Below are 14,029 nucleotides of genomic sequence, written 5' to 3'. Positions count from 1 at the left end.
TTTGCGTCGCTTGGCTGGTCTGCTGCAGTCGGTGTCATCTGGCTCTGATATGGAGATCGCGTCGTGAAGCGCGTCAGGGTCTTCGACTAGAAGTTCGTTTTGTGGTGGCTTGCGGCCCGCGTTTTGAGCGGCTATACGGGCGCTTTGCCTGACGCCCATTGTGCCTTTGCAGCCGAATTGCAGTCGCCTTTTGACTGCTCTTTTTCGTTCTTCCCCAGGTACCTTGCTCTTAGTTCGGGGTTAGAGAAGGTGGAAGTCGCGTTGAGCGAGACAATATGAAGGATTTAAACCCTAACCCTTGCCATGCTCAGGGGAGGATGACATTCACGGCGAGGAAGAGGATCCTGCTGGCAGCTGGGCGACCAGGACGTGAGGGTGACGCCACGGTGAACATTGGGTGGATGGAAAGAATGTTGGAAACTGAAATTCTACTTTTATTCTTTACACCCTTCCCTCGATCCCGTTCGCCAGAACATGGCATATTCTACAGTTACAAAGAAATATACAAGTCCACCAGCCCACCTCCCATCACCTCACGAAGTCTCTCAAATCCTTCACATCCTCAAAACTAACCTTCCCATCCTTCCCAACACTCGCAACATGTATCGCCACGGGTTTCTCCTCCACCTTCGCCTCCTCCTCCACCCTCGGCTTCGCAGCCAACTCCAGCGCCGCCGGCACCACCCCCGCCTCGGTATCCGCAATCTCATTAACATCCTCCCGACTCAAGACATCCCTCACCCTCACACCACGACTCGACATGAGAACCGTCATCGGCCCACGAAAATGCAAAAACAACCTATCCCCCCAAATCGACCTTCTCGCCGCCGTCCTTACCCCAAATAGCACCCTTGCAACAGCCTTGTACGTCCCCGTGTCGCGCATGGCATTCCAGAACCTGGCCAGTCTCTCAGGCATAGCCCTCCGTGCCGCAGCTGTAATCGAGCTTGGCACGGCCGGAACCTGCAAGCTCAACCTGGTACTCTTGAACCGGAACGGTAGCGGCGGGTTCTTAGTAACCGAATACGCCACCACGTGCGACGGGTGCAGGGTGATCTCCTCCCCCTCGCCCAGTGTCAGCTCATAGATCTGTCCCGGTGCAGACAGCGCCGCCAGCCCGCGGCCGGTGAGATGCGTGTTGCCCCAGTGTGCGATGGAGAGGCCCTGTTGGATGCGCGGGGAGGGGGTAAGTGTGTGGCCTGTCCATGCGAGCAGGGCGTTGCGCTGGGCCACCATCCAGTCGGTTGTGCCGTCGAGGTGGAGGATGGAAAAGGTTGTGTTGGGGGATTTTGTCGCGATCAGGGCGGTGATGGGCGTCGTGGAGGAGATGCGCTGGTAGAGGAAGGGGATGCCGAGGACGGCGCGTCGTAGCGGGGAGAGGAGAGTAAGCGTGGATTGTGCCTGTGAGGGTGGTCATCAACAGATGCGCAGCCAGGGGCTTGCTGGTCTTTGAACGTACATTCTCGACTTTGCCGGCGACAGAGACAAGTGACCCTCGTCTTGTGTAGAGTCGCTGCGATGCCGACAGCGTGACGGATAGGAGAGAGTGCGGTGAGCCTAGGACCTCAAAGCGAGCGTCTTTTCGCCGTTAGTACTCTATAATCGGGCAAATTGGTCCAATGCTCACCTGCTGAGTCCCTGGATCCCCCGGGGTAAGCTCCGAAGGCATCGCCAGCTGGGCGGGAATCGGTGGTGGGGGATGCGCTGATCTGAATTGCTCTGCATTGCCTGCACACAAAACCGGGAGCCTTCAATTGTGAGGACAAGACTCTCCTCGGGAGGAGACTTCGGCGGCTCATGACGGTATGCACCAGTGGGCAGCGAAGTGGTGGAATGCCACACACTGGGAGCTCAAAGTCGATGAGGTTGAAATCTACGAACCTGGAAGTACAGTTTTAGGTCCCGCAAATGCGATGCAGGCCTGCACCTGGGTTGACAGGGTGTCTGCGGGTTTACCCGCTCAATGCACGGGCCACTGAAGCCAAATGCAGGGTTACTGTTGCCTCGGTGATATGGCTGAACATGCAACCCAAAAAAACAACTGGGTCGCTTTAAGTTATCGCAGCTAATATTCACCAGTTCCAAAGCAATTTCAAGCTTGCGCAGCCATCACAGCATCTGGCTTTCACAGCGCCGAGGCTAATTGGGCGTGATTTTCCTTTCTCCGACCTCCCTCCCCTGCTCCTTTACCGTCCGCCCGTTAATGCCCCCAGATCCGCCATGTCGGTCCGTGTTGTTGCCAGAATCCGTCCGCTGCTCGAAAACGAGCTGGAAAAGGACGTCATTGTGCGTGCAGACCGCATTGCAGAGGGAAGTCCCTTGACAGTGGTCAAGATCCCCAGCCCCAAAAACGAGGCCGAAGAGTTCTCGTTCGCATTCAACAGCGTCTATGACCGGGCCACGAGCCAGGAGGAGCTCTTCACAGCCGAAGGCAAGAAAGCCTCTCTCCCTGGCACATCGGGTTCGCTAATGCTTGACCAGTGGCCCCACATATCAAGGCGCTCTTCCAAGGCTTAGATGTGACAATCTTCGCCTACGGCGTCACCGGCACCGGCAAGACGCACACGATGCGTGGCGGGTTGAGACTCGCTGAGCGCGGGGTGATACCCAGACTGCTCAGCAACGTCTTCCGGAGGGGAAAGAAGATCATGAAGGACACCAACGGGAATACAACCGTCGAAGTTGCCCTGTCATACTACGAGATCTACAACGACAAGGTGTACGACCTGCTCGAGCCGCCTGAAAAGCGGACGCCCGCTGGCCTCCCTCTGCGGGAGAAGGACGGCAAGACGATCGTGGTCGGACTGTCAGAGCGCTCGTGCGGGGATCTCAAGGATTTCGAGAGGATTTACCTCGAAGCCAACAACAACCGCGTCACGGCCGCCACCAAGCTCAACGCGCACAGCAGCCGGAGCCACGCCATCTTGCGGGTCAAGGTGACGCAGACGACCGGCGACATGGTCAAGGAGAGCACTGCCTCCGCAATTGACCTGGCCGGATCCGAGGACAACCGCCGAACCGACAACGGCAAAGAGCGGCTGGTCGAGTCGGCGGCCATCAACAAGAGCCTGTTCGTGCTGAGCCAGTGCATCGACGCCATCTCGCGGGGGGACAAGCGCATACCGTATCGCGAGTCCAAGATGACGCGGATTTTGTCGCTGGGCCAAAACAACGGCATCACCATCATGATCCTCAATCTGGCTCCGGTACGCAGCTACCACCTCGACACACTGAGCAGCCTGAACGTCAGCTCCAGAGCAAAACGCATCGAGGTGCGCGAGATCGAGAACGAGGTCGTCTTCAAGCAACCTCCGCGCACCAATTCTGCCTTGGGAGGGGTTGGAGGTGGGACAAATATCCAGCGGCAGCCCCTCCGGCCGTTGGCCAACGCGCACAACGTGCACACCGGGGCCCTCGCGGCGGCGGCAGCAAAGGCGGCTGAAAAGCCCGACAAGCCCGTCAAAGCGTTTAGCGTGTACACGGACAAGAAACCCGCCGCCGTCTCAGCTCGTCCCGTGGTCCCGGCAACGGCCAACTCGTCGCAGCCTCGACAGCCGGTCGTCGCGCCGCCGCCTAAGAGAGCGTCCGAATCGGCGGCTGATTTACGCCCGTCCAAGCTTGCACGCCCGACGCAGCAGCATGCTCTATCCCGCCCACCACAAGTGCAACAACAACAAGTCCCCATCTCAGCCGCACAGATCGAGGCCATGGTGGAGAAGAAGGTAGCCGAGATCCTAGCCACACGCACCATGGCTCTTCCTACCCAACAACCAGTCCCTACACAGCCACCACAACCACAGCCGGAACAGGCCGAGCCCATACCCAACCAGAACCAGAACCAAATCAGCGAGGAAGTCCAGCGCCGACTGGAAGCCCTCGAGCGGCGCATCGAAAACGAGTCACGGAAGGATGGTGGTGGAAGTGGGCGATCCGAAGGGCTACGGTTCCTGCTGCAGGCGCGGCAGGCCAAGGAATGCGGCGACGACGCGGCGGCGCTGCAGTTTTATGAGAAGGCGCTGCCGTTTTTCCCGGGAGAGAAGAAATTGTTGGGGAAGATTGAGCGGTTACGGGTCAAGTTGGGGATTACCACCGCCAAGGCTGAGGGTGATAGCCTACCTGAGCGGAGTGGGCGGAAGGAGCGGAAGAGGCGAGATGGTGGTGGTTATGATGGAGATGGGCATGGGGATTATCAGGATGGGACTGAGGCTGATGTTGACGACGACGAGGGGGGAAAGCCTAGTCGGGTGAAGGCGTCAAGGAAGAAAGGATCCTCTTCGTCATCGTCATCGTCTTCCGATTTGAAGCAGGGCGCTTCATCGGCAGGTCACGACGGGGAGGACGTCCCTGCCACGCCGCGGACGAAAAAGTTGCTGGATATTGTCAACTCGCGCGACCTGGCGCTGATCAAGGGGTTGCATGGTTTTGGGGCGAAGAAGGCGCAGGACCTGATCGACTGTCTCAATTTCAGGGGGGATGAGGAGTCGGCCAGAGTCGCGTCGCTTGCGCAGCTGAAGATGCTGCCGGGCATGGGCAGTCGTACCATTGAGAGGGCGTATGAAGGGTTGGTAGTTTAGCATCGGCTTCTGGGCATCGGTTTTGCAATTGGTGGTTGAGTAAGGTCTGGTCCTGGCTCATTCAGCATGCATTGTTGCATTGTTGCGAGGCGTTTGTGGTTTAAGAAGGGTCTGGTTGTTGGCATTGCATTTGCATGTGGGTTTACCTCGTGCGGTTTTTCGCTTTGTTAACCCATTGAAGACACTGCATTAGCTGTATACATAATATACAATACAGGCGTGGGGATCACCGAGTGAATACATTGCATGATGGTGTTGACGGGAATCAGTTCGAATTCCCCTTTCTTGCACTTTTCGAAGTTCAAGTCACGGTCACTCTCAAGTCCGAGTCACTGCACAAATCCACACAGAACTTTATACATTGTGCACCCTAACCCTAAGGAGTACATAAACCACCCGCATTGCATCATCCATCTGCACTCTGCAGTGCTTTGCCCCACACTGCGCCGATGCCTCGGAAGGAGCTATCGGAGCTCAACCTCTTTCGCCGAAGACGCGCCGCACAAATCGCTCGTCAACACCGGCCAGGACGAACCAGGGATACACGCTTAATATGCTAGACGACATCTCAATTCGTATTCCGACTCCCTGCTGAGGCCCACCCGTTCCGACGACGCCAGTGCCCCTTTTCAATCCCGCAAAAATCGCGCGGCATCGGAGCGTCATAGAAGAGCACCTTGCTGTCCTCTTCGCTGAGAAAATGCCCCTTTCCTCCTCCTCACAATGGCTCCGCAACCAGGCATCATGATGGCGGCGAGCTTACACCGGGCCAGACTGGCCCCTCTAGTCTACTCGGGCCGCGCCCTCTACCGCCAGCCGTGGACGCCTCGACTCTCCGTGCTTCACCCAACCGCCTCCTCATCTCCCCTGCGCGCCGTCTTCCACACAACCTCCCCGCGACTGTACAGGCCTCAAACCACCAATGCCGACACCCCCACACCCCCGACCAACTCGAAACCCGGGCGCCCTCCCCCCGTCGACCCTCTCGCGGCGGTAGACAAGACCGCGCAAGAGCAGCGCCGGGCCGATTGGGCCATCATGAAGGAAATGTCCCGATACCTGTGGCCCAAGGACAGCTGGGGGGACAAGATGCGGGTGGTATTGGCAGTGGGCTTGCTGGTCGGCGCCAAGGTGCTCAACGTGCAGGTGCCCTTCTACTTCCGCGAGATTGTCGACTCGCTCAACATTGACTTTGCGGCCACAGGCGGCACCGTGGCGACCGTGGCAGGTGCCATGATCCTCGCATACGGCGGCGCAAGGATCGGCGCCGTGCTGTCCCAAGAGCTGCGCAACGCTGTTTTTTCGTCCGTTGCGCAAAAGGCGATTCGGAGGGTTGCGAAGCAGACGTTTGGGCATTTGTTGAATTTGGATTTGAGTTTTCATCTGTCTAAGCAGACTGGTGGTTTGACGAGAGCGATTGATCGCGGGACTAAGGGGATTAGCTTTCTGCTGACGAGCATGGTGTTTCACATTGTCCCGACGGCGTTGGAGATTACCATGGTGTGCGGTATTTTGACGTACAACTTTGGCTGGGAGTTTGCCGCCATCACCGCCCTCACCATGACCGCCTACACGGCGTTTACCATCTGGACGACGGCGTGGCGGACCAAATTCCGGCGGCAGGCGAACGCGGCCGACAACAAGGCCTCAACGGTCGCCGTGGATTCGCTGATCAACTACGAGGCGGTCAAGTACTTCAACAACGAAATGTACGAAATCGGCCGCTACGACAAGGCGCTGCAGCAGTACGAAAAGAGTTCCATCAAGGTCGCCACATCCCTCGCCTTCCTCAACAGCGGGCAAAACATCATCTTCTCCTCCGCGCTGACCATCATGATGTGGCTCGGCGCCAAGGGCATCGTGACCGGCACCCTGTCGGTCGGCGACCTGGTGCTGATCAACCAGCTCGTCTTCCAACTCTCCGTGCCCCTCAACTTCCTCGGCTCCGTCTACCGCGAGCTGCGGCAATCCCTCCTCGACATGGAGACCCTCTTCAACCTGCAGAAAGTCAACGTCACAATCAAGGACAAGCCCGACGCGAAACCCCTGACCCTTCCAAAGGGCGGTGAAATCCGTTTCGAGAACGTCACCTTCGGCTACTACCCTGACCGGCCCATCCTGCGCAACCTGACTCTCACCATCCCCGCCGGCAAAAAAGTCGCCGTGGTCGGTCCATCGGGGTGCGGCAAATCCACGCTGCTCCGCCTCCTCTTCCGCTTCTACGAGCCACAATCCGGCCGGATCTTCATCGACGACACCGACATCCGCGACGTGCGTCTTGACTCTCTCCGACGTGCCATCGGCGTCGTGCCGCAGGACACACCCTTATTCAACGAATCCGTCGAGCTCAACATCCGCTACGGCAACCTCGACGCACCCCTGGAACAAGTCCATGCCGCCGCCCGCCGCGCGCACATCCATGATAAGATCGAGTCCTGGCCGCACGGGTACCAGACCATGGTCGGCGAGCGCGGGCTGATGATTTCAGGCGGGGAAAAGCAGCGGCTGGCGGTGTCGAGGTTGATTTTGAAGGACCCTCCGCTGTTATTTTTTGACGAGGCGACTAGTGCATTGGACACGCATACCGAGCAGGCGCTGATGGCGAATATCAATGAGATTTTGAGGGAGAAGGCTAGGACGAGTGTCTTTGTGGCGCATAGGTTGAGGACGATTTATGATGCGGATTTGATTATCGTGCTCAAGGAGGGGAGTGTGGTCGAGATGGGCAGTCATAGGACGCTGATGGAGGGGAATGGGCTGTATGCGGAGCTCTGGGCAGCGCAGGAGATGGGGATGGTGGATGCTAAGGAGGGGGAGGGGGGAAAGGAGGAGGAGAAGACCGAGCAGACTCGGTAAGTAATATTTGGGAAACCACCAGACGCCGGCCAGATGGAACACCATAGACCCTGGTCATCGGACGAAGGCACAGAGAGGGGGGGAAAGGGACGATATGGGCTCTTGAGGGTTTGTTGCTTGCTGGAGGCAATGTTTGTATAGATGGCCGAGATTAGGACCTCCTGAATATGTATCGAGTGAGGGGCTCAGCTTCCCTACGCTCTGGTATAGCACTTGAAAAGACTCTCGAAGAGAGTTGGACATTGTGCATTGCTAAGAAGCAACTGGTATTGGCGGGGGAGAATGCATTCGGTGATTCCTTGAGCTGCAAGTTTTGCCGTTGGCTAGCAAGGACGATATTCTGATCCCCGGAATCTCAAACGCCATCTGGAAAAAAGGTGGTTGCCTCGAAAGGAAGAGCAAATTACACAGCATACAGTCATGTAAGTCAAGTCCCAGTCCGAGCTTTGGCCTGAACCACATTTACCTCGCCGCTCTACTTTCCAGTGTACCCATGGCAGACTCAAGGGGTATTCTAGCAACGAAGTTGTCCTACCGTGAGTTAGACAGCGGCTTCCCCGCATTCCTCAACGTCAACTGCCCGGCTGGTGGAGCCGATCTTCGGGCGGGAATTGCAGCGAAGAGCTATTCTCCTCGGCACCGAGAGACCGAAGTACACCCCGCACCTCCAACGGCTCCATCATCATGGCGACATCGGGCAGCACAAGGACAAAAGCCGATTCATTGACTGATATAAGAAACGAATCCAGCCCCAGAATGGGCGCCGAATCTCCTACCAATCTCTGTCCACATCAGCTACTACTTCCCGTTCTACAATGACCTCACCAGCAGCCCTGATCCCGCCAAAAGGCGTCTGGGTCCCCTCCCCAACCTTCTTCACCCCCGCCTCCGCCTCCAGCGACAGCGACTCCCTCCAACCAGCCGTCGACGTCTCCGCCCAAATCCAACACAGCATCTTCCTCGCCCAGTCCGGAATCACAGGCATCGTACTAGGCGGATCAACAGGCGAAGCCGTCCACCTCTCACGCGCGGAACGCTCTACCCTGATCTCCTCAGTCCGCAAAGGGCTTGACGAAGCCGGCTTCCCCGGGTATCCCCTCATGGCCGGGGTTCTCACCAACGGGCTGGAGGAGACGCTCGAATGGCTCAACGACTACGCCCAAGCCGGCGCGCAGTGGGGGCTGGTCCTCACGCCCGGGTACTTTGGTGGTGCGGTTACGCAGGAGGGGATTGTGGACTGGTACAGGGTAGTGGCGGATAAGAGTCCGATTCCGGTGTTGGTGTATAACTACCCGGGCGTGACGAACGGGGTGCATGTCCTGCCGGAGACGTATCGGGAGTTGGCGAGGCATGGGAAGATTGTTGGGTGTAAGATGAGTCATGGGAAGTGAGTACAGTACCTGGATCTCATCTCTGGAGAGGGCTAGGTGGGCTTTGATGGAATGGACCGATGAGTGGCTAACGGTGCGTAGCGTATCCCATCACGTGCAGGTGTCTCTCGACCCTGCGATCAACCACGACGAGTTCAGGGTGTTCAGCGGGTTTGGCGCACAGCTCGGCCCGATCGTGCAATTCGGCGCTGCGGGCGTCATCGACGGCATGGCGGCCTTTTTCCCAAAGACGGTGGTCAGGTTGATGAAGCTGGTTGAGCAGCATCTCGCGGGGGATGCAACGCCCGAGACGAGAGCCGAGATTCACCGCCTGCAGTACGTCGTCAGCTTGGGCGAGGAGTTTGTCATGCGATATGGCATTGTTGGGATCAAGGAAGCGACGTGTCGCGTGGTGAATTTTGGAAAGCTCGGCGTTGGCCGCCAGCCGATTGGATTGAGTATGCCGGAGGGCACTTGGAGGAAGGCGCAGAGCCAGTTTCTCGCGGATATAGCTAAGACGGAGGCCAGTCTGTAGATGCTTTAAAAAGAGCCTCCTAACTGTGTTTAAAAGCTGCAGAGATCCGTGCCTGTTGTCAACTTGTCTCACTCCTGGTCCTTTCAATGGGGAAGTTGATACTTTTCAACTTCTAGAGGGTTAGGGCTCAAGGCCATATTCATGCCGTGGAGGTTGCCTAAAAAAGCTGCATTTTCGCAATTGCAAGCCAAGACATTTGACTTTCCCTAGTTCACTACCCCACAAGTTGCAAACGGTTGCCTACAGCTTGATTGTATGTACTGACCCCTAAGTTACTGCGCCACGCCTGAATCCGATCAAATCAGCAATTGACAGCGGTGAGGTGGCTCGGTTGGTAAGCCGACGAGTGCGAGCTGAACCCAATCCAAGAGGATCAAAGAGGCGCAGTGAAGGAATGGCAAACCAACCCCAGAGCCAAGGGGCGGGACCCCTTTTACCCAGGATCTGGCCAGGATTGACGGAAATGCTTTAAAGATGCGCGATCGCTCAAATGTTCCTGTCGTAACGTCGCGTCCCTAGGCCTCGTTGTCTTCCGTCTTTCCAGTCATTTTCAATTTTCAGGGCGCGAAGCGTTACGGCTACGCTACCTTGGGTTACAATGAGGCCTGTCATCCTCACTCTCGCCATGGCGGCGGGCGCACGCGCTGCCAGGGTTGTGCCATTGTCAATTTCCAAGGCCACTCCTGAGCAAATGGGCCTCGACCGCCGCTCCTTTCCGGCCATCCTCTCTAACAATCGGACGGCCTATTACACCAAAATACAAGTCGGCACGCCGCCACAGACGGTAACATTACATGTGGACACGGGAAGCGCCGATCTCTGGTATTACATCCCCCCGATTTTCTCAGAAGTTATCTCACAAACTTGGTGATAGGGTTTTGTCAAAGGACGCGGATCTGGTAAGAAACACAAGACACTGAATGAAAAGCACCGTGGACTGTCACTCACTCATCTCCTCAGTGTGAGAGCGAGAGACTACAACAACGATGGGGCTACTGCGTCGACACGTTCGATCCAGACGAGAGCTCAACCTACGAGACCGTGGACAGAGGAGGCTTTGACATTACATATCTCGACCAAACTGGAGCGTCCGGTGATTACTTCACCGACAACATATCCCTGGGCAACTCCATCAACGTCACCAATGTCCAAATGGGTCTCGCCGAGAAAAGTACCAATAACGTGGGCCTGATCGGCATCGGGTACAACGCTTCCGTGGCAGCAGCCTCGCCGTATCCAAACATCATCGACCTCCTCTACGAGCAGGGCTTGATTCCCACCAAGGCGTACAGCCTGTACCTCGTGAGCCCCTTCTCCCCCACCCCTCCCTGAGCAAGTAACTAACCCTCCTCAGAACGACTTCCACGCCAACAGCGGCGAGCTTCTCTTCGGCGGGATCGACACAGAAAAGTTCATCGGCGAACTCAAAACCATCCCCGTCATCCCCAACAACTCCACCGGCGAGCCCATCTACGACCACTTCACCGTAGCCGTGACCGGCGTAACCGTCGGCTTCAACTCCACAACCACGGACCTCCTCGACGAGCCCATCGCCGCCATCCTCGACAGCGGCACCTCCTTCACCTACGTCCCGCCCAGCATGGCAAACCCCATCTTCTCCCTCCTCAACGTAGTCGACGACACCGACAACTCCGGCGAGATCCTCGTCGACTGCGCACTCCGCAGCCGCACAGACCTCTTCCTCACGTACCAATTCAACGGCCCCTCCGGCCCCGTGGTGAACGTCTCCGCCGCGGAACTGATCGTCGACGATCTCCAGCCGTACATTGCCTCCGGTGGACTGGAGCTGCCGCGGGGGTTGCCCTTCCCCGACGAGCGGGTCTGTCGTATGGGCATATACCCTACGAGTGACCATGACTATTTGCTTGGGGATACCTTCCTGCGCTCGGCGTATGTGGTGTATGACCTGTCGAATAATGTCATTGGCATGGCGCAGAGCAACGTTAATGCTACGAAGAGTAATGTGGTGGAGATTGCCGCGGGCGGGACGGTGCCGTTGACGACGGGCGTGGCGACGCCGGCGGCGCAGGAGACCAGTGGCAGTCAGACGACGGGAGGAGGAGGTACGTCGGGAGGTACGGGTACGGGCGCGCCGCAGGGTCCGGCGGAGACGACTTCGACAAGGGAGAATGCCGCTGCTAGGGGTTTGCAGCCTGGTATGAACTGGCAGGCTGTGGGTGTTGCTGGTGCTGTTGGAGTGTTTACCCTGTTTGGAACTGGCGTGTTTGTGTTGCTGTAGACTCTGGGTCTCCTTGGTTTGATACCCCGACTAGATGCATGCATGTAATCCAGGAGCAGCATTTGGGTACTTTCATGTTGCATATTAGATTCTTGTACCGTACATTTCTCATAGAATAGGGGCAGATATTAAGGTCTAATGTAACTGGATAAACCATGATTTGAAGACACAGAAGGAGAGTCAAGGTATGGGAGATGCTACAGCGAGTTCAAGGTGCCTCTTGATCCAGCAGGAAGCATGCCCCTAAAATCTGCCCCCTGAACCAATGGAATAGCACGGACCACACCCACTAACAGAAAGGGTCCATGGAGGCAGCCCCACCAACCCGGTGCTGTAATATGCTGTACGTTCCGTATTCGTACCTCCGTCGTGTCCCAGCTTCATCACCACACCCAACAACAACGACAGCCCCTTGACGCCACCTTTCCCACAATGCCCCGAGTCCCGACAACCGCGGCCGTCTTCCCAGGCGCCAACGTCAACATAGTACTAAAAGCCGACCAACCCACGGGCCGTACCGTATCCGGGACCGTCGCTGAAGTGCTCACCCGCGGGAACCACCCAAGGGGAATTAAGGTGCGACTCGTTGACAATAGAGTTGGAAGAGTACAAAGTATCGCAGGCGCGTCTGTCACGACCACCGACGCGGCAAATATTGAGTCTGAGGCTTTGCCGGATGAACCTCAAAGTACGAATACACGCGGTAACCCCCGAGCGAGACGGGTCCGCGACGGACCAGTGGATGTAAGGGGGGAGGAGCAGCCGTTGGCGACGATTGGACTGGATGCGTATATCAAGCCTGTTGGGAAGGCGAAGAGGGGGCGGGGGAAGGGGAAGGGGAAGGGTGGTGGGAGAGGTAATGCCGGTGACGATGATGGGGTGGATAGTCACTCGGGAGGGATCGAGAGCCAGCCACAACAGGAGCAGGAAGTCTCGACGTGCCCCGTCTGCTCTGACTTTAACGGCGACGTGGCAGCCTTGACGTACCACGTGCAGTCACATTTTGATTGAAGACGGGACGTCGCAAAACAACAAACTAGCTAATATTGGGTTATTAAGACGGACGCCGTGATTCACTATTAAGGGCCCCGAAACATCGATGGCTCGCACAAGATTAACCAGCACGCCCGCTACCTATCCAAAACTCCACCGGGCGGACACTTCAAGCGACCTCACCACCGATTCAACACTCCCCCGGCCTACTCAAGCGACATAATCATACCCATCTTCAACGCCGCAATCGCCCTCTCACCAAGCGGATCCCTTTTGGTCAAACTATCCGCCTTGCGCTCATTACTCGTCCACGTCGTAATATCGAGCTTATCCCCACCAATCGTCGGCCGCGACTCGGGCCCCCCGTTCCGGACTGTGCCATACCATCTCTCATACTTCCTAAACGCCGCAGCAGTATTCCACGGATCCTCCTTTGTAGGAATCTCAGGCAACATCTCGGCCGCGTCCTCGGGGTAGATTTCAGGCAGCACAATGCCATGCCGGTCCGCATACCCGGCTATGCACTCGTCGAATCTGTCCATGTTGAATTTGAACATCTCCGTTTCGCCGTTTGGTCCTGTGACTTTGACGGTTTCGTCTTTGCCACCTTTCAGGCCAATCATGTCGTTGTGTATGTCGACGCCGAATTTGGTGTACATGGTCATCATCAGGGCGAGGTTTTTGACTGGGGAGTCTGGGCGGAGGTTTGACCGTGCGAAGAGGTCGAGCATGGCGAGGAAGGTCCGCCCGACGAGACGGATCAGTTCGCGGACGCCGTCGGAGTCGTCAACCCTACGTGCAGCGGAAGGTTAGCTACCGAATGTCGAAAGGCGGGCGGGAGCAGAGGCGGCGGACGTGCAAGGCGGTCCAGAATGACAGTGCATTACTTAAATCAACATCGGCTCGATCATGTCCGTCCGCAGAAAAAAACCCAGCGCTTCGCACGCAGCCCATTGCGCTCTCCAATCCCCGTCCGCCTCCGCAACATTAAACAGCAAATTCTGGATCACCTCCACCACGCCCCACCCGGCATGATCCGAGTAGGTATGCATCGAAAAGTTATCCGGGTCCCTCAGATTCACCATGTCGCGTGCCGCGAAGAACTTGCGTCGGCCGAGCTCAGTCGTGATCCATTTGTGGTCCGGGTGGTCCTCGGCGGGCTTTTTGCACAGGCACGTGTCGCCGCCATCGCACTTTTCCTTGTCCTCGTCTTCGTCATCATCATCGTCGTCATCGTCGTCATCGTCGTCGTCGTCCTTCTCCGGAAATGGCGGGTGGCACCAGCAAATGTACTTGTATGCTTCCTCGGGGTTGTTGAATACGTAAGTCCGAATGCTCATGTCTATGTTGGCAGACCCGGAAATGGGCGCCCATCGTTCGGATCGAGGCGGGGTCTCTGATTGTGTCTTCCATGGTTGAGGTTTCCAGGTTGCGCGTTTTG

The 14,029-nt window shown here is 57.1% G+C and overlaps 7 protein-coding genes across 7 annotated transcripts; 5 read left to right on the top strand and 2 right to left on the bottom strand.

The window, feature by feature from the left end:
- Positions 1-413: 413 nt before the first annotated feature.
- Positions 414-1,915, bottom strand: N656DRAFT_778765 (uncharacterized protein). The gene is made up of 3 exons (XM_064815064.1): positions 1,628-1,915; positions 1,460-1,578; positions 414-1,401 (listed from the first exon to the last, which is right to left on the bottom strand). The coding sequence occupies exons 1-3, from the start codon at positions 1,797-1,799 to the stop codon at positions 529-531; spliced, it is 1,164 nt and encodes a 387-aa protein (XP_064670805.1). The 5' UTR covers positions 1,800-1,915; the 3' UTR covers positions 414-528.
- Positions 1,916-2,071: 156 nt separating this feature from the next.
- Positions 2,072-4,860, top strand: N656DRAFT_730781 (kinesin-domain-containing protein). The gene is made up of 2 exons (XM_064812632.1): positions 2,072-2,431; positions 2,482-4,860. Exons 1-2 carry the CDS (start codon positions 2,221-2,223, stop codon positions 4,572-4,574), a joined length of 2,304 nt encoding a protein of 767 aa, XP_064670804.1. The 5' UTR covers positions 2,072-2,220; the 3' UTR covers positions 4,575-4,860.
- A 49-nt stretch (positions 4,861-4,909) lies between these two features.
- On the top strand, positions 4,910-7,649 carry N656DRAFT_778762 (P-loop containing nucleoside triphosphate hydrolase protein). The gene has a single exon (XM_064815063.1). The coding sequence runs from the start codon at positions 5,298-5,300 to the stop codon at positions 7,428-7,430; it is 2,133 nt and encodes a 710-aa protein (XP_064670803.1). The 5' UTR covers positions 4,910-5,297; the 3' UTR covers positions 7,431-7,649.
- Positions 7,650-8,245: 596 nt separating this feature from the next.
- N656DRAFT_708590 (aldolase) lies at positions 8,246-9,335 on the top strand (the record flags this gene model as incomplete). The annotated part of the gene is made up of 2 exons (XM_064811520.1): positions 8,246-8,817; positions 8,903-9,335. The coding sequence occupies 2 exons, from the start codon at positions 8,246-8,248 to the stop codon at positions 9,333-9,335; spliced, it is 1,005 nt and encodes a 334-aa protein (XP_064670802.1).
- Positions 9,336-10,059: 724 nt separating this feature from the next.
- N656DRAFT_674724 (acid protease) lies at positions 10,060-11,448 on the top strand (the record flags this gene model as incomplete). Its single annotated transcript, XM_064810471.1, has 3 exons — positions 10,060-10,185; positions 10,308-10,637; positions 10,690-11,448. Coding segments are annotated over 3 exons (1,215 nt in total), but the record flags the coding sequence as incomplete, so codon positions are not given.
- Positions 11,449-11,878: 430 nt separating this feature from the next.
- Positions 11,879-12,606, top strand: N656DRAFT_752406 (uncharacterized protein; the record flags this gene model as incomplete). Its single annotated transcript, XM_064813038.1, has 2 exons — positions 11,879-12,383; positions 12,450-12,606. Exons 1-2 carry the CDS (start codon positions 12,028-12,030, stop codon positions 12,604-12,606), a joined length of 513 nt encoding a protein of 170 aa, XP_064670800.1. The 5' UTR covers positions 11,879-12,027.
- A 188-nt stretch (positions 12,607-12,794) lies between these two features.
- On the bottom strand, positions 12,795-13,973 carry N656DRAFT_708474 (uncharacterized protein; the record flags this gene model as incomplete). The annotated part of the gene is made up of 2 exons (XM_064811507.1): positions 12,795-13,380; positions 13,486-13,973. Coding segments are annotated over 2 exons (1,074 nt in total), but the record flags the coding sequence as incomplete, so codon positions are not given.
- Positions 13,974-14,029: the final 56 nt, after the last annotated feature.

Source organism: Canariomyces notabilis, assembly GCF_033297395.1.
Source record: "Canariomyces notabilis strain CBS 508.74 unplaced genomic scaffold N656scaffold_9, whole genome shotgun sequence".
NCBI lineage: Eukaryota > Fungi > Ascomycota > Sordariomycetes > Sordariales > Chaetomiaceae > Canariomyces > Canariomyces notabilis.
Note: the sequence above shows the minus strand (reverse complement) of the source record. Positions and strands in the feature narration are given on the sequence as shown.